Source organism: Penicillium concentricum, assembly GCF_028827145.1.
Source record: "Penicillium concentricum strain IBT 3081 chromosome Unknown utg000003l_segment0_segment0, whole genome shotgun sequence".
NCBI classification, from domain to species: domain Eukaryota; kingdom Fungi; phylum Ascomycota; class Eurotiomycetes; order Eurotiales; family Aspergillaceae; genus Penicillium; species Penicillium concentricum.
Window position 1 is genome coordinate 450,824 of NW_026622756.1, and position 26,545 is coordinate 477,368.

General features: G+C 47.2%; 12 protein-coding genes across 12 annotated transcripts; 7 read left to right on the top strand and 5 right to left on the bottom strand.

Annotated features, from left to right (window-relative positions):
* Positions 1-635: 635 nt before the first annotated feature.
* Positions 636-1,456, top strand: N7517_008025 (YidH family protein; the record flags this gene model as incomplete). The annotated part of the gene is made up of 3 exons (XM_056725755.1): positions 636-969; positions 1,026-1,309; positions 1,364-1,456. The coding sequence occupies 3 exons, from the start codon at positions 636-638 to the stop codon at positions 1,454-1,456; spliced, it is 711 nt and encodes a 236-aa protein (XP_056576606.1).
* Positions 1,457-1,722: 266 nt separating this feature from the next.
* On the bottom strand, positions 1,723-2,124 carry N7517_008026 (uncharacterized protein; the record flags this gene model as incomplete). The annotated part of the gene is made up of 2 exons (XM_056725756.1): positions 1,723-2,050; positions 2,078-2,124. The coding sequence occupies 2 exons, from the start codon at positions 2,122-2,124 to the stop codon at positions 1,723-1,725; spliced, it is 375 nt and encodes a 124-aa protein (XP_056576607.1).
* A 1,526-nt stretch (positions 2,125-3,650) lies between these two features.
* N7517_008027 (uncharacterized protein) lies at positions 3,651-4,509 on the top strand (the record flags this gene model as incomplete). The annotated part of the gene is made up of 4 exons (XM_056725757.1): positions 3,651-3,674; positions 4,064-4,186; positions 4,247-4,319; positions 4,376-4,509. The coding sequence occupies 4 exons, from the start codon at positions 3,651-3,653 to the stop codon at positions 4,507-4,509; spliced, it is 354 nt and encodes a 117-aa protein (XP_056576608.1).
* Positions 4,510-5,186: 677 nt separating this feature from the next.
* N7517_008028 (uncharacterized protein) lies at positions 5,187-5,441 on the bottom strand (the record flags this gene model as incomplete). The annotated part of the gene is made up of 1 exon (XM_056725758.1): positions 5,187-5,441. The coding sequence occupies one exon, from the start codon at positions 5,439-5,441 to the stop codon at positions 5,187-5,189; it is 255 nt and encodes an 84-aa protein (XP_056576609.1).
* A 1,264-nt stretch (positions 5,442-6,705) lies between these two features.
* Positions 6,706-7,139, top strand: N7517_008029 (uncharacterized protein; the record flags this gene model as incomplete). Its single annotated transcript, XM_056725759.1, has 2 exons — positions 6,706-6,913; positions 7,006-7,139. 2 exons carry the CDS (start codon positions 6,706-6,708, stop codon positions 7,137-7,139), a joined length of 342 nt encoding a protein of 113 aa, XP_056576610.1.
* A 463-nt stretch (positions 7,140-7,602) lies between these two features.
* N7517_008030 (uncharacterized protein) lies at positions 7,603-8,002 on the bottom strand (the record flags this gene model as incomplete). The annotated part of the gene is made up of 2 exons (XM_056725760.1): positions 7,603-7,631; positions 7,684-8,002. 2 exons carry the CDS (start codon positions 8,000-8,002, stop codon positions 7,603-7,605), a joined length of 348 nt encoding a protein of 115 aa, XP_056576611.1.
* A 3,065-nt stretch (positions 8,003-11,067) lies between these two features.
* N7517_008031 (acyltransferase family protein) lies at positions 11,068-12,615 on the bottom strand (the record flags this gene model as incomplete). The annotated part of the gene is made up of 3 exons (XM_056725761.1): positions 11,068-11,771; positions 11,822-12,449; positions 12,502-12,615. 3 exons carry the CDS (start codon positions 12,613-12,615, stop codon positions 11,068-11,070), a joined length of 1,446 nt encoding a protein of 481 aa, XP_056576612.1.
* A 2,104-nt stretch (positions 12,616-14,719) lies between these two features.
* On the top strand, positions 14,720-16,515 carry N7517_008032 (SGNH/GDSL hydrolase family protein; the record flags this gene model as incomplete). Its single annotated transcript, XM_056725762.1, has 10 exons — positions 14,720-14,918; positions 15,007-15,013; positions 15,068-15,104; positions 15,161-15,213; positions 15,261-15,385; positions 15,507-15,594; positions 15,648-15,741; positions 15,804-15,863; positions 15,920-16,156; positions 16,216-16,515. 10 exons carry the CDS (start codon positions 14,720-14,722, stop codon positions 16,513-16,515), a joined length of 1,200 nt encoding a protein of 399 aa, XP_056576613.1.
* Positions 16,516-18,048: 1,533 nt separating this feature from the next.
* On the bottom strand, positions 18,049-20,476 carry N7517_008033 (fungal specific transcription factor domain-containing protein; the record flags this gene model as incomplete). Its single annotated transcript, XM_056725763.1, has 4 exons — positions 18,049-19,453; positions 19,503-20,218; positions 20,281-20,392; positions 20,472-20,476. 4 exons carry the CDS (start codon positions 20,474-20,476, stop codon positions 18,049-18,051), a joined length of 2,238 nt encoding a protein of 745 aa, XP_056576614.1.
* Positions 20,477-21,145: 669 nt separating this feature from the next.
* N7517_008034 (uncharacterized protein) lies at positions 21,146-23,105 on the top strand (the record flags this gene model as incomplete). The annotated part of the gene is made up of 4 exons (XM_056725764.1): positions 21,146-21,202; positions 21,259-21,490; positions 21,543-22,447; positions 22,662-23,105. The coding sequence occupies 4 exons, from the start codon at positions 21,146-21,148 to the stop codon at positions 23,103-23,105; spliced, it is 1,638 nt and encodes a 545-aa protein (XP_056576615.1).
* Positions 23,106-23,446: 341 nt separating this feature from the next.
* N7517_008035 (uncharacterized protein) lies at positions 23,447-23,890 on the top strand (the record flags this gene model as incomplete). Its single annotated transcript, XM_056725765.1, has 1 exon — positions 23,447-23,890. One exon carries the CDS (start codon positions 23,447-23,449, stop codon positions 23,888-23,890), a length of 444 nt encoding a protein of 147 aa, XP_056576616.1.
* A 925-nt stretch (positions 23,891-24,815) lies between these two features.
* On the top strand, positions 24,816-26,540 carry N7517_008036 (sugar porter family MFS transporter; the record flags this gene model as incomplete). The annotated part of the gene is made up of 3 exons (XM_056725766.1): positions 24,816-24,900; positions 24,951-25,476; positions 25,538-26,540. 3 exons carry the CDS (start codon positions 24,816-24,818, stop codon positions 26,538-26,540), a joined length of 1,614 nt encoding a protein of 537 aa, XP_056576617.1.
* Positions 26,541-26,545: the final 5 nt, after the last annotated feature.

Sequence of the window (26,545 nt, forward strand, 5' to 3'; positions counted from 1 at the left end):
GTCGTGCCTAAAACCCGGTATATACAATATATGTTATATACTAACATTCATCCTCAGGCTCCGTGGTAAATTTGGGTTAAAATACCCGTGGACGCCCATACCTAGGTAGGGCCAAGAGGAAAGCACAGTAAGAACGAGCTTTGAATAAGATTTAACATCCAAGCTTTGGAGGATCCAACACATCTGCAGGTTTAAAACAGAGCTAGCTACTTCTAGCAAAGAAGATAGATGATCGTGCAATGAATCTTGTTAGTGAAGCATTGTCATTGGCAGCACATTCCAACATCATAGACGAAAATGGTGCAATCGACATTCTACGGCCTCTGATTGGCCAATGTCACCAACCGATGCAGGGGTATGTTCAATGGAGGCGTTGAGTAAATAAATAAGGTGTATATACTTTCTAGATCTAAGATATATCGATTGCATTGCTCTGTCTACATTCTATCAACCCTTTATGATATAATGGCCAAGGAACAAGTCAACCCCAGACTCTGCGGGGACGTTTTCATGTTCGGCTAGAGCCGATCCGTGGGGGAACAAGGAACAATCCCTGTCTTTGGGACCTTCTTCCTCAAGAAATCTCTCAGCTTCAGAACAGCCATGCTATTATCTGCATTTTTCCATCTCTCATCATGACCCAGCCTGGTACACCTCCCGTCCCCGAGGAGCCTCCCAATGCAATACTGACCGACTCCGGCCCGACAACCGCTCGCGACACCCGAAATGACGACCGAGAAGCATTAGAGCTCCATTCGATCCAAACCCGAGAAGACAATGAGCTGGATTACTCGACCCCATCGGCTTCGTCTGGCGACGAGCATCACATGCCCACACGTCGGACACCGTCTCGAGCCGATTCTCGGCGCTCCCGCAAAGTCCGCAACGGCGTTTGGGGCCGGGTTTGTCGGTTCTGGAATCAACATGTTATTTTGACCGTGCCGCAGAAGAGCAATCGGGATTACTTTGGTATGTTATATATGTTATACTGTAGACACGTTGCTGGCAAGCTGACACCCTCAAAGCCCTAGAAAGAACGTTCCTTGCGTACATCCGCACGTCCACCGTTATCGCTATGCAAGGGGTGCTCGTTGCACAACTTTTCCGTCTACAACGGCCCTTGGAAAAAGTCGATCGCCTGTCGTTCCACGAAGTTGGTATCCCGCTTTCGGTTGCCTGTCACGGTGTGGCTGTTATCGTCGCCTTGGTAGGTGCGATCCGATTCTGGAGACAACAAAATGCTATCGCTCGTGGGAAAGTGTATGCTGGGGGATGGGAATTAAACTCAGTGGGCATTTTAATATTTGCAGTAAGTTCTCTCTAGGATGATGGTCGAACTCTGAATTCTAATCAACCCCCGCAGGTTATTATGGCGACCTTGGTGCTTACTGTTATCATCTTGATCCAAATCGATTTGAGCTCTAGTGCGCTTCCTAATCGAATATTATGGTCGTGATGTCTCGTTCATGATTTTGTCACCCTGACCATATATGCATTTACACGGCGATGGAAAAGGTCACGATGGCTATCTTATTAACTATATATAATTATGATTTCATTCTATGGTCCATATATCTTTGACCTTCATTGCCAACCAAAACCGTCTTTCTTAGAGGTATATCACACTGTCTGCTTTACCTCGGAGCATATCCCTCAATGAGCACCTTCTCCCCCATGGACATGCGGGTTCTCTAGGAAATTCAAAGTCGCATGTTGAGCCAGCTAGTCTCCAATGCCCCACTCTACTTCTGAAGTGACCGCATGTCTCACAACTGCATGTGGGCCGATCCACTGATAGGCACCAGGCGGAACTCGCGCAGTGATGACCCAGGCATATTGATAATCTTCTACGCCACCGCCCGTCTCTGTGGCCTTCGATACTATGTGGCTCAGGTCGAGACGGGCTGCCATTTGCTCGTCAAAGGAATCGAATAAACGACGGAAAGTGGGGATTGGGGTGACCAGTGCGACACTTGAAGCCGGTTGAATCGGTTGCTTGCTGTTCCCCTTAACTCTGTCCGCTGGAGATTCTTCGCCTGGTGTTGTCTGCCTAGATAGCGATGTTTCGCGGGATCACAATCTCCCACTGGTCCTTGACTTCGGCTGGAGACCTAAGGCATCCATGACTATGTATCCAGGGTAGGAACCCAACTGAATAACCAAAACACCTGGGCAATACTCACCCGAAGTTCAAGGTATATATATTTGGTCATTTATTTCCGAGGTGAAAGTGAAGGATGAGGTAAGGTATGAAGGGAGAGGATGATAAATGAAATGATAATAGAGAAGGTAGAGAAAAAAAGCTCAGGGTCAGCGAGATGAGAGGGTAGTTATATCAAGTGGTATTTGATCACTTCCAGTCTTTTCTTCTCCCAATCCTTTGCTCTCTTCGTCATCTCCCTCCTTGTTTTTGCTTCCCCCCACACCCAAGTCCTTTGGGCCAAGTCGAACTTCGGCCACTCCCAGCATCTACTATCTATACTTATCCAAGTTTCACTTTCAATCGCCATCTTTGGTAATGGCGAATCCTATCCCTGTTTATGTAAGTGAACATATTATCTGATTGTTGAGGGCTGCGTCAATTCCACAAATTCCCACCATGATTGTCGCACTTTCCCCATCACATTGTCAGCCGGCTCGAGCCTTCTGATGGCGTCCCCTACGAAGCATGAAGGTTTGCACCACATGGGCATGGTCTGAGCTTGCTATGGCGTGGACCTTTTATTCGACCAGCTTCACCTTTATGAGATACGACTTTCCATCGTCTCACAAGTCACCCCTCTATCCTTGCATCTACCTAAGCAACCAAAACACCAGAACTAACAAGAATACATGGATATAGACTAACTTGTTCTAGATCCAGGTGTTTTCATGTACTGCCAGATCGATGGACATGATGTCGTGAACTGCCATTCAGTGTACCATTTTCTTAGCACCATCCCCACTACTGGGGGAATGGAACCCGGAATGGCTGACCAAGGCACGGCGAGGACTGTTCAGTGCAATATAGACCTCAAGTACCATGCTAATTCATGGCATTTGATCTAGCAGGCTGATACTATCCAGAAGGCCCTTTAATAATCAGTCCTTACGAGGCTCGCTGTTTTCTTCCACAAAGGAAAGAAGGCTACCTTTAATACAGCTGTTTGGAGCCAAACCCAATACCTTCCTCGAATGGGGCACAGCCAATGGGCCCTACCAGCGTTTCAGCGATGGCTTGAAATCTGTTAGCAGACCTGACCTCTTTCTTCCAAGCCCGAAATGGCCTCGTCGCGGCACCCAGTGAGGAATATAGGACAAAGCAAGAACGAGCGCATCAAATAATACTCATTATGTGGATCGCCATGAGATAAGTATTGAGTATGGAATAGACTATTTGATTAGTGAGATAGCGAACCTTGGGGTTTTAACGCCATGCTCTCAATATATAAGAAATGAGAGAGTAATAATTAAAATGAGGAGAGAGAAGGAGACCAAAGCCAGATAGACGAGAAGGTCTTGGGCTCTCAAGTGTTATTTTACTCTCACATCATTCCTCTCATCATTTCCTCTCTTCGTCACTTTATCTTCACAACATTTCTTATCCCCATCCTTTCTTATTTCCATCCTTTCAACTACTCAAACATCAACATTTATCACTACCACCTACCATGGCGGACTCTATTCATCCCCTTGTAAGTGAAATCCTCTTGTTGTTGATAGCTGCTTCTCCCATGGAAGATGGGTCGTCTCAGCTTGCACCCTTACACCCTCAATATTCACCTGCCCACCACGATGGCAATCTGATTATAAAATCAATCGGCATGGCCCTACTGCTCTTGAGCATGGGTGTTTGCATCCTTGGGATGGTTGGATCCTGCTGTCTGGCGTATCATCAAGCCTTCTCTGACCACAACCCCCACCGCTATCCCCGAAGAATGCATATTGTCTGCGCAGCTTCACTTTTGTGGGAGCTACAACTTTCTATTCTTAAACAACCCCTTGTCATGCCATCGTCATCCCCCCAAGCAATCACAACACCAGGGTTATCAAGAATATATGGACATGAATTAACATATCATAGTTGTTCTGCAAGCACTGCGAGGTCAGTGGACATGACGTTGTCTACTGCCATCGTCTTTTTGAAGACTTGACTGCTTTTGCCCAACCCGTTGGCGTCGACACGGGATACCACACCCAGGGCTCGGTGAGAATCCTACCATGCATTCGATGACGGAACAATATACTAATATGTGTGATAACTCAGACTTCTGCCAATGAGAAGCCCTACCGTATTGCGCGCTGGGGTGAAGGAAGAAAGAGGATGCACAAAAAGCAGAGTATGTTTAATACAACTATTCAAGGCTACTGGCGCACAGAAGACTAACTCGTCTAGCGGGAAGCTTCGCTAACGACGCCAACCTCAATCCAGCTGAGGCCCAGAAGCTCGCATTCTACCTCGAACAACACCGACGTTACTGGCACTGGTGCCGTGCTTTGTGGGCCGGGCCGTGCCGGCGGCCAGAGTAGGGCCTCGATGTGATGTGTCCAACAAGCGATTACAACAAGTTACAATGGTGCTATGTGAGAGGGGGGTCAATCTTATCTAATGAGAGGACGGAAATATTCTCACGCCTTTTATGCCTCGATCGACAGAATCGGAGGCGATTACATTGGGAATTATCCTTAGTAGGTCATTCATTTAAACACAAGATGCTGTAAGAATCCTTATAGATGTAGCTCGTAGATTAGCTTATGATTAATAACATAGCTGGGCATAATATGATATTAGCAGGCGTAAAACAGAGGCCATGTCGTCATGGTCTAGTTTATAGTCTAAACCTATCAATTTGGAGTGAGAGAGTATTAATTGAAATGAGCAGAGAGAAGGGATCTCATGGGCTCTCAGATTTTCTTTTACTCTCACCTCACGTCCCTCCATCTTCTCTTCACAGATCCCCGCCTACCCTTTCATTCTTCCCTTCTTTCGTCTCTTGATCCTTTCAACCATTTAATTTTCATCTCTCTGTCGTGATCCTACATAATGGCTGAGCCCATCCCCGTTTATTTAAGTGGAGATATTGTCTCACTGTTGATCGCTGTGTGGTATCCAAATATTTCCACCACTATAGCACTTTCTCAATCATGCAAGCAACCGGTTTAAGCAATATAGTCGCCTTTTCCTTCCTGGGGATGGAATGTTTGCCTCACTGTAGCATGGTTTGTAGGTGGGAGTTGATGCGCTTGACTCCCCGCGGTGGTGGGACCCATTCTTGGTTTTCACTGGAGAAACTGTACTGCACCGTGACCGGAGCTGTGGCCATTTGCTGTTCAATTGGCTTGGTGCCGAAGTCGAATAGCTTGGGCTCGCCATACAGCCACACGTCCCGTTCGTAACCCTCGTCGAAGTATTCTGCCTCGGTGTTGAGGCGTTTGGCGGCCTCCTTCTGCTGCCATTCCATGACTTGGATGTAGTCTTTCTCGTCCTCGACTGTGCAGGCCGTGTCGGTCTCTTCGAGGTTTTTGACGAGGCTTTTTGAGCCGGGCTTCGTCTTTTTGGGACTGGGTTTGGCTGGTTTGGGGCTGACGGGCTTTTTGATTGGGGCGGAAGTAAGAGTTGTGTTAAGTTGAAGTGAGGTGGAATTTTGGTGCAAAGTGGTATAAATAGTCAGGGAAGTGAAACGAAAGTGAGATGAAACCCAGAAAGAATGTAGCGTGAAGATAGGCGGGGGATGGTGTGGTATTAGTTATAGGATTGACTTTGAGGATCGAAAACGTTAAAGATCTCCCTGTAGCCCTCCTCTGTCGTAGCAACCCATCTGTTATCTAGCGGGAATTCATTCCCATGGGTCTTCGCCAGGGAGATCGGGCTCTAGGTGCTCTCTTCAACGTCGCATATACCAACCGTAACTATTGCTAACCGCGATTGGTGGTCCCAGCCTAAAGGGGTCCGCTCTCCCATCTCAATTCATGTAGTAAACAAAACACCCTGCCCCATCGCAATTATACCATTATCAACAGCGGGGAATCCAACTAAGCTATACCAATACATAAAAATGTCGAGATTGAACATGCCCCACAGCAATCTAGCAGTTTCAATCGGAACACGCCATATCCATGTAAAAGTCACAACAGCAAAGACAACAGCTTGGCAAAGGGGCAAAAAGAGAGAAAACGCAGTGAATAGGGAGCGGGAGCCTCTACTAGGGGGATCTGAGGATTGAAGAACTAGATTCGACTCATCCTGTAACGAATAGCACGTTTGGAGATAGCCGGGTGAACTTCACAAATGTGGGGGAGAGAAAGGTCCCAAATTCCTGAAACCATTTGCCGTCTTTTCGCGGCCAGTCTATTGCCTCGTATTAGCTCTAAAGCAAAAAACGGGATTTGTATTGTGTGTTGCTGATCTAGCCTGTTCGTATACTCAAATTCGGTGAACGGCCATGCCGGGAACAGAAAGATGCTATTTTCAAATACCGAGTTTCAATTTGATACTTAGACGGTGAATAGGCTGAGGGGGTAAAAGAGAGCGGCAAGGGCAGTTTCCATAATTAAAAAAAGAAATAAAAAACATACAACAGTGAGGATTCGCTGGTGGTCACCCACCCAACTACTAACTCACCGGCGTGTGGCTTAAGTACGGCTGAGCGGACGGGAAGCCCTGTTTTCCACACCCTATGGTCGTATGTGGTTGTTATGCTACTAGAAAGGATTATATAATACTGCATGACGGATACTGCAAACAGCAAGAGCTGTGCTCACTACGCCCGCCAATACATGGTGTGCGAGTCGATAGCCCAAGGCCCGGTGAGCACTCTTCCATGCACTTTCATAGCAGGTGAAAATACTAATATCAGCGTTCGATATAACAAGCCACCGACCCCAAGAATCCCTACACTTGCCCGCGTGGGCAAGGGTAAGAAGAAGCATACGGGTACGTTTTACACAACTATCACAGCCATCATTCGACGTCGGATAACGACTTAGTTTACATTCTCTGTTGAACGGGTATACTAACGTTTAAAGTAAGCTACGGCCCTACGATGCTCGCCGCTACCTCAAATGACCCTCTTCAGGACACACCGCACTACCTTTCAACCCCTGGCATCAATCTAAATGACTTCAAGGCCCAGTCGCTGGCAAATTATCTCGAATTATAAGCATCGCACATGTAATTTTCCAAATTATAGCCAGGGCAGCCCATAATCAAACTCTACAGAGAGAGTACTAAGAGGCGATAATATTGATATGCGCTATATAGGAGACTATGTGGCTATAGATAGGAGAGGTTAAAGTGCCCGCTCCTGACCTCAACCAGCATCGGATCCATGGCTCTGGTGCTTTCTCAGGCCGATATAAATTTGAAGTGAGAGAGCAGTGACTGAAATGGGAAGAAAGAAAAGGTCCAAAGCCAGAAATATGAGAGGGTCTTGGGCTCTCAGTTCCTCTTCTATTTTCACCTTACCTCCCCATCATTCCCTTCTTTCGCCTCTCTCCCAATCTTCTCAGCTTTCAACTTCACATTTCTCTCTCGCCAGCTTCAGTCATGACTAGGTATATGTACCTAGCTAAGCCTAACCCGGTTGATGTAAGTGGACATCTTATCTACTTGTGAGGGCTACATTAACCCTTCTCCAACGAAACGCCTCGATCTACGAGGATATATTGATATTAACTAACGTGACCTACTAGGTATGCGCATACTGCCAAATAAGTGGGCGTGAGATCTGCAATTGCCACTGCCTCTCCGAATATTGAACCACATTTGCCACAACTGGCCTTGCACCTGGCCTTGCACCTGGCCTTGCACCTGGCCTTGCACCTGGCCTTGCACCTGGCCTTGCACCTGGCCTTGCACCTGGCCTTGCACCTGGCCTTGCACCTGGCCTTGCACCTGGCCTTGCACCTGGCCTTGCACCTGGCCTTGCACCTGGCCTTGCACCTGGCCTTGCACCTGGCCAGCCCACTCGGGGCTCGGTGAGAACTCTACATTTGATGACGGAACAACATACTGACATGTCATCTTTGATATATCAGGCTACTGTTAATCAGAAGTCCAACCATGTTGCGTCCTGGGGTGAGGGAAAGCAAAGTAGGTTTAAGACAACTATTCGTGGCTCGTGACGATACGCAGAAGGTTAACTCATGTGGTAGAGAGTTTCAACAGCGAAGCTGAGCTTAATCCAACTAAGGGACAGATTACGGCGACCTACCCCAAGCAGGATCGACCTTACTGGAGCTGGTGCCGTGCCTTTTGGGTTTGGTCATTCGGGCAGAGAAAGTAGGCTCCTAACGTGCCGCATCTAACGAGATATGTCAAGAAGGCACAGCAGTGCTGTGTGTGAGAGAGGTTAGACTGAATTGAACATATTTTACGTCGGGATTATCTTAGGCACATCTTTCACATGTAAACATAGAACTCTGTAAGGGTCGTGATAGGTAGGTCTTAGACTAGGTAAATACTTATGATTGATAACATATCAGGACATAATATCATATTAAAAGGCGTGAAAGAGAGGCTATGTGACCATGGTTTAATTTATAGGTCAACCATCTCATTTTGAAATGGGATAGAGGAATTGAAATGAGAAGAGAGAAAGAGCGTAAAGCCAGTGAGAGAGAGGTCAGAGTGGGTGAGATGAGAGTGGCCCTCAAATCCTCGGCTACTCTCATCGTCCCACGTCTCTTCATCCTTTCATCTCTTCATAAATTTCCCCCTTTCATCTGCCTTTCCTCTTTTGTCTTCCCCCATACAGTCGAACATTGAAAACTTCCACGACGCCGCGATCTGCCTATCTAGGCTTTGTTTCGATCTCAAATCCTCTTTTCAAATCCTTCTCTTGAGCCATGGATAACGACAGCTAGCACCCTGTAAGTGAATCCTCTCGTCTGTTTGTTGATGGTTGTTTATCCCATGCATTGTCTGTCGTTTCATCACCCCTCCTCCTGTGGGCATGGTATGATCTGCTGTGTCGGGTATCGTCTTCCCTTCTCTGTCGTCTTCCCTTCTCCAGACTCTCCCCCTCGCTACATCCTCTAAAGGGCATCTCGGCGACGATCATGTTTCATTCGAGCAACCATGGGTCCGTACGATGTGATACAGCCTCCCATGCATGGCGAGTTACCTTGAACAGCAGTGGAACTACTGGCTGCAGTTTCATGCTCTGTGGTCTCACATTCACCGCTTGCAGCAGCTGTGCTCTGATGCAGAGGAAACCGCAATGCGAACCGACAACGACGGAACGAATAATGTGAAGAGAGAATGATCAGCGAATTCCTATTCGGTCAAATGAGACAACGTGGGTGATTTTCAGCGTCGTCTAAGTCGGGAAAGGTCAAGCATAGCGAGGATCACGGTTTCTTGCATTTGTTCTTTTCAACATATCTACAACCAAACATGCCTCAACTGAGGGGTTCGGCATCGAAGACCCCGTGGTAATGTGACAATAGAATATACAGATCGTTATAGACGTAGGTTTAGCAGTATGTTGTAGGTGCCTAGTACCGAAGTTCCCAGAGAATGGAGAATGCCAAGAGGCCAGGTGATATTTATAGGCGCTAAAGAGAGGACTACATGACTATGGTATAAGTTCTCCATGTAGATAACCTCAGTATGTCAACTCTTGGTGTCAGTTCCAATGGGATATCCCAGCAGTTATCCACAGATAAAACATGAAACGTGAAGCTTGGCGCTATCATACCATGGATCTTAAGGAGTCTGACACCATACTCCACCCAGATGACATGCTCGGACATTTATAATTGAAACAGTTTTAGACGCTCGACAGAACCGAGCGCAGGCCAATTTTATCCAGCGGTTTGGTATCAGTTCGATGAAACATGAGTGGTTTAGTCCTGTCCCAATGGGTCATTGTATCTTTGGGTGTTCGGTCGAACGGTCCACCTCTACAATTCCGTACAGAACACGGAGTACTCCGATGGTAGTACACGTATACCCATGCAGCCCCATAAGGCAAAACGATCATCCTTCAAGCCACAGTCTTAATCCCTACCTTTCCGCCCGAAGCGAACATCGACGAACCTTCCACATCAGGAAATCCGAGATCAGGGCATCCTTCTCGGAGCCACGGTGTTAGACCGGTAAACCAGGCACTCACAGATCGTCCTGGACGCACGTTCTAATCGTATATTGTTCGCTCAGCTATCTACCGGAAGTCTCCGGCCCGCGAGCGGAGCTCACTAGATATATGTAGAAGTCGAAGCGGAGATCATGGCGGATGTTGTCTGATCCACAGGAACCACCTTCCCCGGTTGGAAGAGTGGGATTATTTTCCGTCACGGCGGGGGGGGGGGGGGGGGGGGTCATATCGCGATAACCCGCATATGGCATCGTATACGGAAAAAGAAGAAATCAACAATAGCCATGGGGGACTACACGGGGGCCTGGATGTTGTTGGGATTGGCAGATGGAAAGATGTGGAGACTCTTACCGCCAAGCCGGTCTTAAAAGCCTAAAACAGACTGGCAATCATTGCAAGGATACATTCGCTTAGTTCCTTGGCATCCGAATGCGAAATTTGTTCCTTGAGGGAGTGGATCTCTTGGCAGGCGATTCAGCCTTATTTTCTAGCATATTGGCGTTTCTTGGCTTCAGAGCATTACTGAAGTGATACCGTGTATGAGTTTCATTCGGAGTTAAGCCTTGCCCCTTTTCACTTATTGCGGGGTGAATGTCCAATGCGAGACTTAAGAGGTCAGGCTATATTGCTTACGTGGTACTTGGTGATTTCCTTTGCCGTTTGCGTTTATAGAAGTCAGTCGGGTATTGATTTTTATGTTCATATGTACATCCGAAATTATCCACAGTCCTCGGCTCAATTATCTCCATTTTGAGGATAACAAAGACCAGACCAACAGAGTGAAAAAAAAAAGAAAAACACCAATCATGATCTCAACAAATATGGAAAAAAGAAATAGGCCGAAAGAATAAAAATGTGAATCATAGAAAGGCAGAAAATGCAAGATATAAGAAATAAATGAGTGACAGAGAGACACTTGACGAAAGCAAAGGCCACCAGGGCATTGCCTTTTAATAAATCATTCCAACGTCTTTTCCAAGTCAAAAAATTATACTGTCGCCATCGGAATGCTGGTCGTAGGCAGCTGGGCTGGGTCCTTCTCATCTTCTTCGAACATCCACTTCTCCAATTTCTGAGCCATGCGCGCACAGAAGGGGTCAACATATCCAGTCCACAAAGTGGCACAGAAGTATACCAACACAATCCAAGCCGGGATACTGATAGCCACGACCCAAGGGGCGCGAATGGGGATCCAGTGTGGGTGGAGGGGCTCGCCGTCCTCGCCGTAGATCGGGTTACCCTTATCGTCGACGATATCACCGTCCCAAGGCTGGCCGGTAATTCCGTAAAGCATCCAGCACAGAACGGTGCGGAGGAGAGTGCCGTGCACGAGGTAAACGGCGAAACTCTGCTTGCCAAGCCAGAGGAGGAGACGACTGGAGAGGAAATCCTTGGTGGTGGGTGAGATGTAGATGGCGAAAATGATGAGGTCGACGCCCAGGGCGGAGTAGCGCTTGCCGACGTTGACCTTCGGAGGGAAGATGTAGTGTGAGGCCTGTTCCATGTAGGCAGACCATGTGGCCCATTCGGGGTGTTCTCCGGGATACGAGCAGATGAAAAGGCCGATGCAGAGAAGGATGCCTGCTACGATCTTGCGACCCCAGCTGTGGCGTTCGACGAATTGTTTGAAACCGTTCTCATATGAGAGATCGCTGAGGAACATGCCAAAAATTGCTTGCATTTGGAAGGTTTCTGTTTCTTGATTAGTACCAGTTGGGATTTGGGTTTCGTATAGAACTTACCGGTGTTCTTGGCCGGGTCCTGATGGAAATAAAGATACATTCCCAGGTAGATAACCAGGCGGAATCGGAACTTGACAAACATTGTCGCGCAGATAAGGACGTAAACCAACATAGATGTCTGGAGCAGCGGAAGCAAAGCCCACTGGTGATCATCGTATGCCATATAACCCGTTGTCCAAACCTCGAGGAAGGTCTTGAACAACCGGACAACCTCATCCCAGAAAGTCGGCGCCAGATCGACGGCTGCGTAACGACACCACCAACAGTCGGAGCGGTTAGCAGCGATAAAGGCGCCACACTGTGCCATGACCCATGAGATGATCAAGGCGATAGTAGCGGGGAAGATGAGGCGAGGTGGACGGCGGAAGGCACTCTTGGCCACTGATGTGAAAGCCCCCAGGAGGTCGCCATTGCGAGACTGTTTGAGCGGCTTGAGAGCGCAAACGTAGCCAGTCAAAAAGGCGAAGATCGTGACACCCAAACGGCCTTGCCAAGGAATACGGAAGACGGGCCACTGCAGAATTCGGGGAGGGATGTCAACATCGTCGCGAGGGGCGAAGAGGTCATAATCCCATGCTCGGGCAAGGTGAGTTAGGATAACTAGGAACGAAGCGATTCCTCGTAGGCCCTATTCATGATGTTAGTAAGGTCATCCCTACCAGGCTGAGATGCGAACTCACGTCAATCCACTTGACACTTTTCCGCGGATCACCTTTCACCGATGGATCTGCAGACTTCCAGGGAATGTTGTCCAATATGCGGGAGTAAATATGGGTTGGTTGGATATACTCCATGATGGGTGTAAAGAGTGAATGAGAAACCGAAGTCCGATAGAAGACTCGGGGTGACTAGTGGGCTGATTTAAATTCCAAGGCCAAGACCATAAACATTGAAGGTCGAGATGCTCCAGAAATGCCAAAAAAAAAAAAAAATAACAAAAGGCTGTGTTCAAGGGAGAGCAAGGTAGAGACAGATAAGGTTGAGCCTAAAAATGGTATACCTCCTCCATGGATCAACGAGTGTAGAAGTTTAGAAAGACAAGAGGCCAAGACAGCAGAATGGGGTATTAAGAGAAATCCGAAGTTCTCGCCATTTCCACCTTGAAGATCGCTTGGCCAAGCGGAAATGGGAAAGGCGAACGTGAACATGGGGGTATCGCGTGGAGTTGTGGACCTTTGAAAAATAACATACCAATTACCCTTGTAATATTATGACGCCATGTATTATACACATTTTCGATTTAGATCCGGATGCATAATTATAGTCCTTGTCTTTATTCTTCATTTAGATGTGACGCGTAAAGTACAAAGTACTACATAATCTACTCCGTATAGTAGGTATCGATAGCTCACGGGAACATTGTGCATACACCATATCCTGTACTCCGTACGGAATAGGGAGTACATAAGTATAAAGGGGCTAATATATGCAAATTGAAGCTATCCCACGACTTAAGCTATCAGATGCAGAAGCTGACGACGCCTACGTTCCATTGCCGAACTAGTATTTAAAGCAGACCAATGAATAGTTCGGAAGTCCCCCATGTGAACCATGGGCTAAGATCCGCCTCAATTACGCCAGTTCTTGGCATTTCATGCACGGAGTCCAGGTATCGGATTTAATTGGCCAAGTACTACCGTCGGCAAATCGGAAGATGGTGTTTCGAGTTGAATTACTTTTTTGAAATTCGGGCTTGGGCGTTACTTTACGGAAGGGATGGAATTTGATTGAAACCTACCCCTATTTCCCGCCAGATACGAAAGGGTTTTGATCTATGCGAGTACGGAGTACAGTTGTATGGAGTATATTGTAGACGTTTTCTGAAACTCAGAGTCCGTGGCGATCTTGAAGATCGCCTGTTCCGAACTTCCCGAATATCACGTCCGACACTGTTTCAAGGAATGGTGACTAGGAGCAATAATTTCACTCCAAGAGAACAAGACGCAGAGATAACATTCCGTCCCTTTTTGGAATGTAACCGCAATTATTTGATTCAAATGTTCAAGGGGTTTTAAATAGACATCGTAACTCAATGAGGTCCTATTCGACCAATAACGCAGCGGAAACTCTTGGCTCCCAGTCCTAAGTTGTGGGATTAATTATTCAGGTCCCGTCGCCCTCCTAGACTAGTGAAAGAATGGGTCCTTCTAGAATTTTGAAACTGACGATTATGACACTCGACGTTGTACAACACCTTCCGACCAAATGACAATATATATAACGTAGACTGAAATTAGCTATTTTAAGTCCAAACCAACTTTCGTATTCCTAGGCTATTCAGTTTCTGCTTGAACCACAACAAAGAAAGCAGCGTATGAGGTTCAAAGGGTAATAGCAAACGTGATGCCGAGTGAAACTATGGGGATCTCCTTTCCGCAACTGTCATCTGATCGAATGGGAATAATTCGGTGCTTGGCGACCCATTTATTTGACAGAAATCGAAAGTCCGAGGTTCCAACTCTGGTTTAGAGAAGATCGGCTTTAGAAGTTAATAGTTTCCCCTGTATGTATAATATGATATGTGCAGGGGGCGTCTATACATATCCCGTCACTAATCACTAATACTCGGAGATAGGTATTTACGTTTGACATCGTACATACGTATTCGAGGGTTTACTTAGCCACTTGAGTTCTAGAGCTGGTATAACGCCTCTGTGGACCCCCGTACCCACTTTCTAATTCGAAAAGGATTTAAGCAAGCGAAATTTGGATCAGATATGGTTTCTCTAGGGCTGTCAGTGGTAATGTAAATTACAATACCTTGGCGTTCGGGTGGCCAGGGTCACGCAATTTTGGTTTGACGCATTAAGACCCGTCTAAATTTACCCCTTAGTCAGGAGAACTTGATGGTAACTGGATCAACAGAAGCATCTGTGTAGGAACATTGTCACTCCCAAAATGCGAATTGGAATAGTTACGGCTTTTCTTTCATGGGCCTTGGTCGCCTGGGCCACTATTCTTGAGAATGGTCAAGTAAGAGAGAATGCGTATCCAGGCCAGTTACAACCGGTGACTTTGGACAATTCTTGGAGGAACTATCCAGCGGATGCGCCGGAGATATCTTACAAAGGTCGTTGGGATAGCCAGCACATTTCTTGTATGTTCCCCATGGCTCCTCCAGGGCTCTTCCCCATGGCTCCTCTTCCCCGGATTCCCGTCTTAACCTTAATACTAACCTTGGATAGGGTGGTCGTACGTATCACTCTTTAGTCTATAGTTTTATATCGCCTTTACTAATTAATTCAGTGCACCGGGAATCAAAGTCGAGTTCTCTGGGGAAAAGGTATGTACATCCTTTCCCTTCTGATCTTAAAGGCCCACGTGTTGATATCATCCTAGCTTGCTGTCCATTTCGGCCCAAACACCAACACAGGTGTTCTAGTGGCTTACCGGTATGTATAACCCTCCCTCTTTGTGTACTCATTCTAAACCTTGACAGGGTGGGCTCCCTCGACTGGCAATTCTCTAATATCACTGCCGACTCAACATATCAATTTGTTGGACCATGGTCAGAGCTCAAAGATGGTGATCAACCCATCGATAAAAATGTGTTTGAGATGAGAGGTATGCGTTCTATCAAACCCCAGCGGCAATCTAGATACTAACTGCATTGTAGTGACAAATTGGGGCATTGGATAAGTCTCCCCCCGTCTTTCACTATGTTCATTACTTACCCTCCACACAGTCCAAATCGCTGGTGTAGCTGTCGCGAATGACGCCGTCATCACCAAAGCCCCGACTTTCGGAAAGAGAGTTGAGATCATTGGCGGCTCGTGAGTCTTCACATCTTGCCAGCTAGTTCTCCATGTAACTAACCATTCCCAAGTCTTGCATCTGGGCAATTTGCCACCTACGAGACAGTCTCCTCGTGGTCCTTCCTCTTCGCTAACGGCTTGGGCAATGTCGAATATGGCATCACAGTCAGTCCGCTCCTTGGATCCCTGAATTCCTGAATTCCAGATGTTCTAACACAGTCTCACAGGCTTATCCGGGCGTATGTCTCGCGGATGAACAATGTTACAACGGCGGTTCTCGTGGCGTAGTATGTCACTGCCCATCTCCACTGGGAAACCCACCATCAACTAACAACTTTACTAGGGCTGGTACTGGCACCGCGCCTCCGACCCCGGCTCTCGCGCACGTGCAATCTACGACCACAGCCCCGAGAAATGGGACGTGAAAGCAGAGCAACCGGCCGATCTTGTGATCATCCAGATGGGCGGTAACGATCACCGCCACCCCAACGAAATCCCCGGCAGAGATTACTACCATGCCTACGTCGAGTTGGTAGAGGATATCCACTCTAACTGGCCTCATGCAATCATCCTCCTCATGGTATGTGTTTATTCCATCTACCATTTTCACTGCATCGAACTCAAACCTAACTTCAACAGTCTCAATGGGGAAGTTTCACCAAAGAAGGCAAGAAGTGGGTCGGTAGCACTTACTACCAAGAAGAGACCAAGCAGGTCAATGAGCACTTCAAGGACCGTGGTTTCGTCTATTATTTCCCCACCGAGGGTCTTCTGCAACATAACGATATTAACCCCAAGAACCATCTTACAGATGTGGGACATGTCAAGATTGCGAGTCACTTGTTGCAGTGGGTTAAGTTGGTGCTGAGGTGGAACCTTGAGCCTACTGGTGAAGTCCACTCTGGGACTACTTACTGGAACGATCAGCAGGAATACTGATCGTTCCAGAGACAGAAACTGGGGCTGGATAGTTACCCGACCTTTGTATATATATTTCTTGGATACTTAGCACAGTGTGGATAAACTAGAACATATATTGCCTTTTGCAACCTTGTACCTTTTGTGCAACTCAAGCTTGCTTCCTGAAAAGTCAAATCTAGATCCATGGACGTAGAATATATTCATAAACCAAAAAAGGTAGCACTGGGAACCGGAAAATGTGTTCGAGACCCGTTTGGGCGACGGTCTTACCACATACGCTGTGTTATCTCCCTAACTTCACTTATCTTTTCTTTCAACCCACTTCTATCCATCAGAAATGGCTTCATATCCTTAACACGCATGTAGTATGTTCCTTTTTCGAAATACACTCCAAAGTCCGACGCCATGAGTAATCAGGGGTACGACCACATGTTTGAAGCTCAGCAGGCATTTAAACCAGTGCATAAGTACGGACTGAGTGAATTATGGTGGGTAGAACCTGTTTGGCGTCTTCGATATAACTCCTACCTTGATTTCGAGGCGGTTATATTCGCGAATCTTATCACGCCGAATACAGATTTCACGGTGAGGATGAGAAACAACTTGAACAATACCGCAATGAGCTAGATGCTATCAGAAGAGCCCACAACGAGAACGAGCGGAACCTTTTGTCCAGAAATTGATGATTCCACCAGGGCCGCTGAAACGAAACTACGATGAGAGAAGACATTCAATTTGGTATCTTCGGAAGGAGCTTGTCGAGGACTACATCACCAGAGGTGGTTGCTGCGCGCGGGGTTGTGGCTGTTGTGCAAGCGACAGAGGGTTTGAACATACTAACGAAGAGCAGGCACAGATTGCAGATGAGCTCAACTCCATGCTTCTATCCCGTAATCCATCATATGTCATCAAGATAGCGGGGGCTTATTTTGTGAAATCGCAGGAAAAAAAAGTGCACAAGAAAAAGGTTTGGTGGAAGCGGTTCTTTTAAACCAGGAAGGTAATGGGATCTTGCTTTGATATTCCCTTGTAAGGGCTAAGGATGCTTTGTATGGCTTCTCTGGAATCTATATTGTATCCCCTGGCTAGAATATCAAAACATATCAAAAGTTCGACGTCAATTGAAAAAAAAGGTACACTATAGCTCCCCCCCCGACAGGTTATGGGCTTGAGGTACTATTTGAGGTACTATCATTATGCATCTTCATACTACTTTTTACAATCACCATACCTCTCGACTACGCTTTATAGCCACACCTTTCGATGCTCATTCAGGGCTTCTGCATTTCAGGCTCGGCCTAGCCTACTCTTTGGCACAAGTTGTGTATTCACCAAATATGTTATAGCGGTTGCCTATAACTCATTGACCTATACACTGCAGGATTCCTATTCAGCATATCTGCCATTAGTCATCATGGATTTCCATCTCTAGGCCTCCGACAACACATTCACTCATGACACGAGATGCTCTAGCGGACTAGCATATCGATTTTGATGCCCATCGTCGGGATTCATATTGTTCAAGCGTCTCCGGACAAATACGCACTTAAATCAGAATGTATGCTTTCCACCGCCCAGGTTGTCATCTCCGTCAAGCGAAGGGAAGAAATAACCAATGAACGCTTCGCTAATTGGGTCCAAAGGGAAATGTGCATCGCCTCCAGTGTGGTCTTGGGTATTTGGCATGGATAAAAATCCAGATGCCAAAGAATCCGGGAGGTCCAAGTCATTATTGCAATGATCCACAGCATGATCGGTATCGGGAAGAGTTGACGATTGATCTTGACCGTTGTAAGGCAAAACATGCAAACTGGCTATTATTGAATTAAGCTGTGTGGGCGTTGCGAGGCCAGCGGAATAAACAAAGGGATCGTCACTCTGCTTATCCGGAGATGCTGGTATGTCGCTGGAGTCGTATCCCATGCTAGACACCAGCCGGCGAACTGCACTTTGACAAAGTTGCCATGCACGATATGATGCCGTGCAATGCATGGACATCATGTAAAGCCACCGGACGGACTTTTTTGCTGATTGAACCAGATTGCTTTCTCGGTCTTTCATGTGCACACAGCCAAACGACAGCTCCAGAATAATCACTGCTGCTGTCTGCATGATATAATGGAGGAAACACCACCACGGGGCGAACTGATATAGATGTGCAGAATTCGGCTCGTCGGGCAACAAATCAAGCGTTTGCATGGCCGATTCCAGAGTCATCACAGCCGTGTCGTGACTAAATCCCCGCTGGTCGAGACGTTTCTGTTGTTCTTTACTCCGATTTGGGTTGTGCCGACAGAGACATGGACGACCTAGCACGATTCGTGTGCTATAATAGTGGAATGCCAGGTTTTTCTTTGCCCAGTATGTTTGCTGATTTTCATCTTTCATAGAAGTAAAGTCCAGCCCGGGTGGAAGAGCTAATAACCACGCATCGACATTTCCCTTCAATCGTTTAATGGTGGCCTTGATCTCTTCCCATGATATTGTCGCACACTCTGCTGAATAGACGCGGTCTAGGATTTCTTGGTTCAGAACTGTGAGATCACAGAGGTATAGGAAATAAAGACTGGTAGTGACTGGGAGGCTTTGAAGCCACGAGCGCCCAGCTTTTGCTTCTTCGGTCTGCTGACGGTCGGGATGCCGAAGGTGTGGGCTAGTCATGGCCATGTTCACGCGTTTCTCTCTCATATGAAGGTCATCAAGAAGCTCTGAAGCTGGTGGTTCCGACAAATGATCTTCGTCAAAGGGGAGGGGTAGTTGAGTGGTATACATATTGGTCGAAATAGAGGTTGCCCGACCAGTCATCGAGCCCAGCTTATGTTCAACCGTGTAAAGACACCACCACACTCGGCAGGGTATCTCCTTCGCTACACCTGACATTTTCAGCGAACTGCTTTTCAGGTTGATGCCAAGGGAGATGGCGGACCGAATTGCTAAAGCCGAGATTCTCCACGCCCTACATTTATTAGATTCAATTGGTAAGGGAAAGGGCTCAATGGACTCACCTATTAATCTGGTTTGTAGATAGCATGTGGAATGCAACCAACCCCTCTACTTGCACTTGCTCAAGGTCCGGATGCTGGAATAGACTATCGCCACCCATACTTAGCATTCGAGCTCGTGTTAAGTAGAAGAGATGGTCTTTGATATCCCCCCGTTGTGCTTCATCACTGTTATATAAGTATTCTGTTGCAATGGCGAAGATCATGTTCAATATTGCCATCCATCTATCACCCGCATAAGATATATCAGTGAAGAAATCCCTGTATTGACTGGAAAACAGAGTCTTGTTGATGATAGGGAAATGCGGGTGAACTGCGTGTAGATACGTTTCAAACAGATGATCTGCCACCGATTGAGGTGGCACCCAATACATTTGTACTGGTCCGGGTGCATCAATCCCCAGATCATCGATATGATAGTTGACCGTGGATGGAGCGACTTTGTCGGTGGTATAATCTTCGGGTTTGGCTTGTGGTGATTGATCGCGACTGCGCAGTTCGGTTTCTTCCTCCACGCGGCCCATCCACGTAACCTCTGAGCTCTTGCCCATATATCCAGTTGCCCGGGAGCTTTCCGTTAAATTGAGGTCTTCCTCAACCCGATCTACCGCTTCCAATGACCCGATGGAAGAAGGTGAACTGGATCGCTTAGACCTCCCAGTCTGGTCCTGAGACGCATCTGGCATTCCATTCGACGCATTCTCTGAATTGGAGTTGTACTAGTGGATGTATTAGTCAAAGAGCAGGATTCCGGGTATCTTTGGTTTGATAAACTCCTCACCTTCTGGAGTAGATGTTTAATGCGTTCGGCAGATTGGCCGTCGACCTGTTTTACTACCTCTTTCAACGTAGTCTCGTAATCCTGCACTTTCCCCTCCAAACTTCGGATTTGCCTAGCAGTGGCTTTAGCTCATGTCCCAATTTATTGCATGCAAAATAGGTATCGATATATTGGTCATTGTCAAGCAATACTTCATATCCGGCAATGCAGATAGATGAGTTCTGGTTGTTCTTACTTTGTTGTTTTCTCACGGGACTTTAGCGGATAGATGCATGGAGTCTTCGCCTCTTCACATTGCCTACAACTTGGAGTCCTGCCATTACATTTTTGTTTTCGCTGATGGCATGATTGACATGCCCGTGAGACTCGTTTGTTGGATGACGGTGCGAAAGTGGACCGTTGCCGGGGAATTGCGACTTTCATGGCAAAGTTTGGCCCTTGCATATTTGACTAGTCAAAAATATGGAGGTATCAGGTATTTCGATGTTCTCTTTGGCAAGTCAAGAAATGACATCACATTGGCACAACTTTCTATAATGACATCATAAGGGAAATTTGCTTCAACTATAGATTGAGACAGCAATCAAATGGAGGATATATAATTGAATCGAAGTATTCTAGTCCAAGCGTAAGTCCACTACGGTGGTGCGCTTTGAAGAAAATTCATATGCCTATGTGCCTAAGTACCTTTTGTATGGGAAGGTCATATAAAAGATACCTCTCTAGATATTTTGTTTGCTAATTAACTAGGACTAACTATGTAGTTGTTTTACACTTGGCCGTTGGAACTGCCGTAAGATAACCTCAGTCCTCCAAACCCTTCCTCTATTCCTACACATTTCACAACACAGCACAGCTAGCCAAAATGTTGACAGACTTTTTGACGAGTCAGTACCTTCAATACAAGACAGATACTGACATTGTAGCCACATGGTTGGCAAGTACCGCAAAGCGGTGTGGTCTCTCGGTGTAGGCTAGGCGGACGGCCCTGGCAAAAAGGCAAAACCGACGGGTCGACTCAAGGGAAAAGCCAGAAAGGCCGCTAAAGCTCCACCAAAGTCCACCCCAACCAATGACAGCATCCACAAGCAAAAGTATACCATCGCTGTCAAGCAATTCACCCCTTTTGCGGAACATATCGCACGATACAACAACAAACCGCCCATTGGTCCCATGGAGGTTTCTCGCAGTTTCAGCCTTGCACTCGACAGTGCCATTTCTGCACGCCCGTGAATTCGGGAAACATGATCTTGAGGATGTAGATGAGGCTACCCAAGAGAGCCACGGATTCTTGGTGGAGGTCCTTGAGCGGGTCCGTGAAACCCTGCCCCCACTAATGCCCAAGAGACAAGCTGATACTTCGGGATTCGGAAAAGAGGAGAAGTCGCTGGCCAATAGATTCGAGAACCTGGAATTGGAAGAACAATTGGAAGCCTTCCTCAATGCGCCTGATGCTTCTAAGCCAGCGGTGCCTGAGACGACTACAGGACCTTCAACCACCGACATGAAAGCGAAAGCCGACCTTGAAGCTGAAATGGCCCCTGAACGTCGTGATATCATGTTCATGTTCCACTTATTAAGCCAGGATGCGAACACCTCCAGGGACATCATCGAAAATACATGGAAAGGATACAAGGAGGGAGTTTGGGATCTTGTCTCGGCTTCTATAACTACCAATACCGCTATCGATCTCTTACGGCGCATGGAAGAGGAGATGAAACCTGCACTTGATAAACCTGGCAGTGGGGAGAAACTCCTGGAAGCATCTTACATTGCCCGCTGCAAGCAGCTTAGCGATCCCCACTACGAAGAAAGTCCTGGTGACGGCTTCAACCTCAAAATCTACAGTCAAACACAAGACCTACTCATCTTACCTTGGCGGCTTCTCCGAGATTTCACAACAACCGCAGCGACATGTGATATGCACAATCCTCCAACTTACGAACCCGCCACTTATGGAATATACGACCCTGAAAGCGATCCCGAAACAAAGTCCGCGAGGGAAAGGTTCGTTGAAGATAAGCAAATACTAGGGGAGGCCTTTCCCGAATTTTACATCCTCGCCCTCCATACCACGGAGAACTTTGCAGAAGATGAGTTGACGCGTGGCCTGAAGCTGGCTTTTTGCAACAAAGAACACCCATTCTGGCTGGTGTTTGCTGTGCAAGTATTTTTTAGATATCCACCATGTTCTACACAATCAGGTTTCTCGATCGTTCTGGGAGCTGCAGTGACGCGCGTTGTGTATGGACAATTATGTTGAGTCAAATCTGGAATGGCACGACAGGGTGCGTGTCGAGACCTGGCCTCGGGAAAACGACAAAGTATTGCGATAAATCCAAGCGAATATGTCTTACTGGTGCGGAACGGATCCATTGCAGGTCCACGAGAAGCGCCTACGTCGACCTATCGGGGTTGCATTCCGTCTTTTCCAATGGCATCCGGTTTTCTGTGGCCTATTGCTCTACAGCCTCAAAATGTTGTATCAAGAAGCAGGGACTACTTTCGTCGGGGCCTGGGGTTGCGTGTTGTACCCCCTTCATCTGTACAACGCTTTAAGACAGGAGAGATTGGTCACGGCACGATGGGCTGATCTGGACGTTTTACAAGCTATTCAGCGGCATAGTTGGATTGGGGCGCCGCCACAAACCCCGGATGATTACATCAAACGGTTTTGCCTCAGTATGGGATACTCGGCGACAAACTTTGCTAAGAACCGTCGAAATGGACGTCCACGAGCCTTGAAGAACGGTCCGAAAGGCTTGACTGAGAAGGGATCTGTCGGTCTTATGCTCAAGCAACGCTTTTGCTATGGCTCCCGATAGATTGATATGTGTTGGAATCAGATCGTCCTCGGATCGTCTTCGGACTGTCCTTATGTTTGTTTGTCAGACTGAGCGTCTATTTGCTAGTTTATTTGCTAGTTCATCAGGGGATAAATACCCTGCTTTCACATAGATTGAATGACAGAGAATTTCACTCCTACACATATCTCTCCCCATACCTCAATAATATGACACGAGCAGATCTACAAACTATTGTGGAGAAAGCCCAGTGGGGAGCAGGTACTGACAATGACAGCCCCTACGACATGATGAAAGTTATCACCCGGGTCCTTGTTTGAAACCCCTCCAAAGGGAGTAAGGGCCGTGAATCCTATGGATTTATGTCCGCACACACATTGCTCCTCAAACTCCGACTCGCCTTACAAGGCGAGGTAGCAGAAATTGCGTTCAAATATTTCGTAACGCACCCGACCTGTTGGCTGCTTTTGACTACCATCAAAAACGCTTGTGCAGACCAGCTTTGCGACATCTTCGGGGCAGGCTGGATTGAGAAGGAGAACCAATTGCCCTGGATGGTTGGCTATATCTTCCTTGCTGCAAGTAATGTGGATCGTGCGGCGAATTTGGTTGCCAAGAAGCGGCCTGGCCAGGTGACATCCCAGCTAATGGTCACCGCTGCTGCAGTTCTTAATTCAATGTTGGAATCGGTAATGGGGGCTTTCACGGCTAGGATTTTGAGTCAGTTCCATGATATTCACATCGGAGGGGTCTATGAGTCAAAACGAAACCCTGAAATTGAGACAGCGAGAGAGAGGGTTGGGTAGAGTCATACATACCAAGATGGTGATGGACGAGCCATCGCCGCATCATCTCTTTGCGCAAAAGAGCTTGTTACAGCTAATGACTACGGGAGAGGGAGAAAGAAGAAATCTTGATCAATCAATCAATCCATCAAAAGCCGGGTATTCATACCCTGACGTCTAGCAAACAATCACTTGTCTGCTAGTAAGAGATGGGAGATTGGGCCATCCAACAACACCCTCTACACTGAGCATCAAAAGTATCAAGTCAAGAATCTTTCTGGTCTGCATAGTAAAATCAAGCGTAAAGAATTGTCTTCAGGGTGTTATTTCTATCAATTTGTAATATCATCAACCAGCGCTATGTCAAACTCCAGAAATTGGCACATATGAGACGGAGTCCTGTCAATTGCCTAGCAGTTAAAAGAGGAGACATACTGAGATCAAGGAGAGTAGCCGCAATGCCGGCCACAGATAATTCTTCCCCGGACCACCAACCCCCGTAAACCCGGACTATCATCCCCCGTAGTCCCCGCAAACATGGCTTGTGCGGAGAATACCACGCTAGATATCTAAATATTCTCGCCAAGGCTACGGTAAACCAACGATAATGGGCAGTATACGCCATGATATCGTTGTGGATTCTGCACTTGGTAGATCCTTCGGACATAGACCGAAGGTAGTAATGTAAGCTTATTTGTTCTCCTTTGAGCTTTTAGTGCAAATTGTACGGTCTGAGCGGCCGATTGATGACCCCTCTCAATCCCCGCATATGAAATTCTGTTACTCGAAGAGACTGTCAAGAGACTGTCCCACGTCGGGGGGTATAAAAGCGCAAAGATGCTGTTTCAATTCTGCTGGATTTCTCAACTCCGTCTACTGCCAAGATAACCTTCACATCTTTTTGATATATTTCTATAGAGGCTTGATATAGGTTACTACCGTTAACATGGGGTTTCTCAATCGTCTGCGGATGACAGGCACTCCTAAAGAGGTCTTCAATCGCCGTCTGTTTTGGTCTGTGGGAATCTTCGGTACGCATACCCTTGACCCTTCCGTGCGCAGTGCTAAAGAAGAGTGACAGGTGTTCTCGGAGCGGGCAGAGGAATCGACGAGGGTCTCGTCGGCGGCATGATCTCACTCAACAGCTTCAAAAGCGAGTTTCCATTAGACGTGGGCTCTGCATCGGAGATCGCCAACCGCGAATCAAATATCACAAGTATGCTGCAGCTTGGGTCAATTGGCGGTGCATTGCTAGCGTTTGTTTTGTGTGATCGAATCGGTCGTGTGAGAACACTCCAGGCTCTCACAGTTATATGGGCCGTCGGCTTTGTGATTGTCATTACCAGCTTTGGCAGCATTGGACAAATTCTTGCTGGCCGATTGATTGCCGGTATTGGCGTTGGTATGACCACTGTGGTTGGCCCGACGTATTTAGCAGAGGTTGCACCGAAGGAGATTCGGGGTATGTTGACTAATATCTTTGCTGGTGCCGTATACTTTGGTGTTATGATTGCCTACTTTGCGAATTGGGGCTGCTCTGAGAATATCTCCGATTCTTCTCGGTCTCAATGGGTAATTCCTCAATCTGTTCACATCATTTTTGCAGGGTAAGTCAGTTCCACGAGAATTACCATATTTCTGTTATACTGACAAGATCATTGATATCAGAATCATATTCCTTGCATCTTGGACCGTCCCAGAGACTCCTCGTTTCCTTTCTATGAAGGGAAAGCATGAACAAGCTCTCAAGAATCTTTGCATACTGCGTCAACTTCCAGCCGATCATCCAAGCATCGTGTCTGAGATACTCGAAGTTCGCGGTCAACTAGAGAGCGAACAAGAAAGCACTCATGGATCTTCATTTTGGGGGAAATTGAAGGAACTAGTCACGATCCCAGCAAATCGCTATCGCTTGATGCTGGGCGTGATGTCGCAACTGCTTGGGCAATGGTCCGGCGCATCGGCGATCACCATCTATGCAACCAGCTTTTTCGCAGCTCTTGGAAAAACCGGCCAAAGTGAAAAGCTTTTCGCCACGTGTATCCTGGGCATTGTCAAGTTTGTCTCCGCCTATATTTCCGCATTCTTTCTTATTGATTTCCTCGGCCGTCGTCGTTCCCTTTACACAGGAATTATCCTGCAGGCCCTTACCATCTGCTACATTGCCATTTATCTGGCAAAGGTTCCTGCCTCGACCCATGTCACCGAGGATAATGCAAGTGCGATAACGGGCTCTGCTAAGCGTGCGGGTATCGGCGCAGTCGCAGCAATCTATCTTTCTGGTTTTGGATGGGCAATCGGCTGGAACTCGTTCCAATACCTGGTCAACGCAGAGATTTATCCCAGTCGGCTGCGCGCCCTTGGTTCGTCGATTGTGATGTGTACGCATTTTGCGAATCAATTCGGTAACACCAAGGCTGTTCCCAGTATGATCATCGCGATGAGCAATTACGGCTTTTTTGTATTTTGCACCGCGGTGTGCGTCTTGGGTCTGCTCTGGGTTTGGTTCTTTGTTCCTGAGACCGCGGGAAGAAGTCTTGAGTCAATGGAGACATTGTTCGATCTGCCTTGGCACCAGATCGGTCGTCATGGAAAACACCTAGCTCCTGGTGGGATAGATCACATTGATGAGACTGACAAAGAGAAAGCCACTGTGTTTCACCAGGAGTAGCTTTG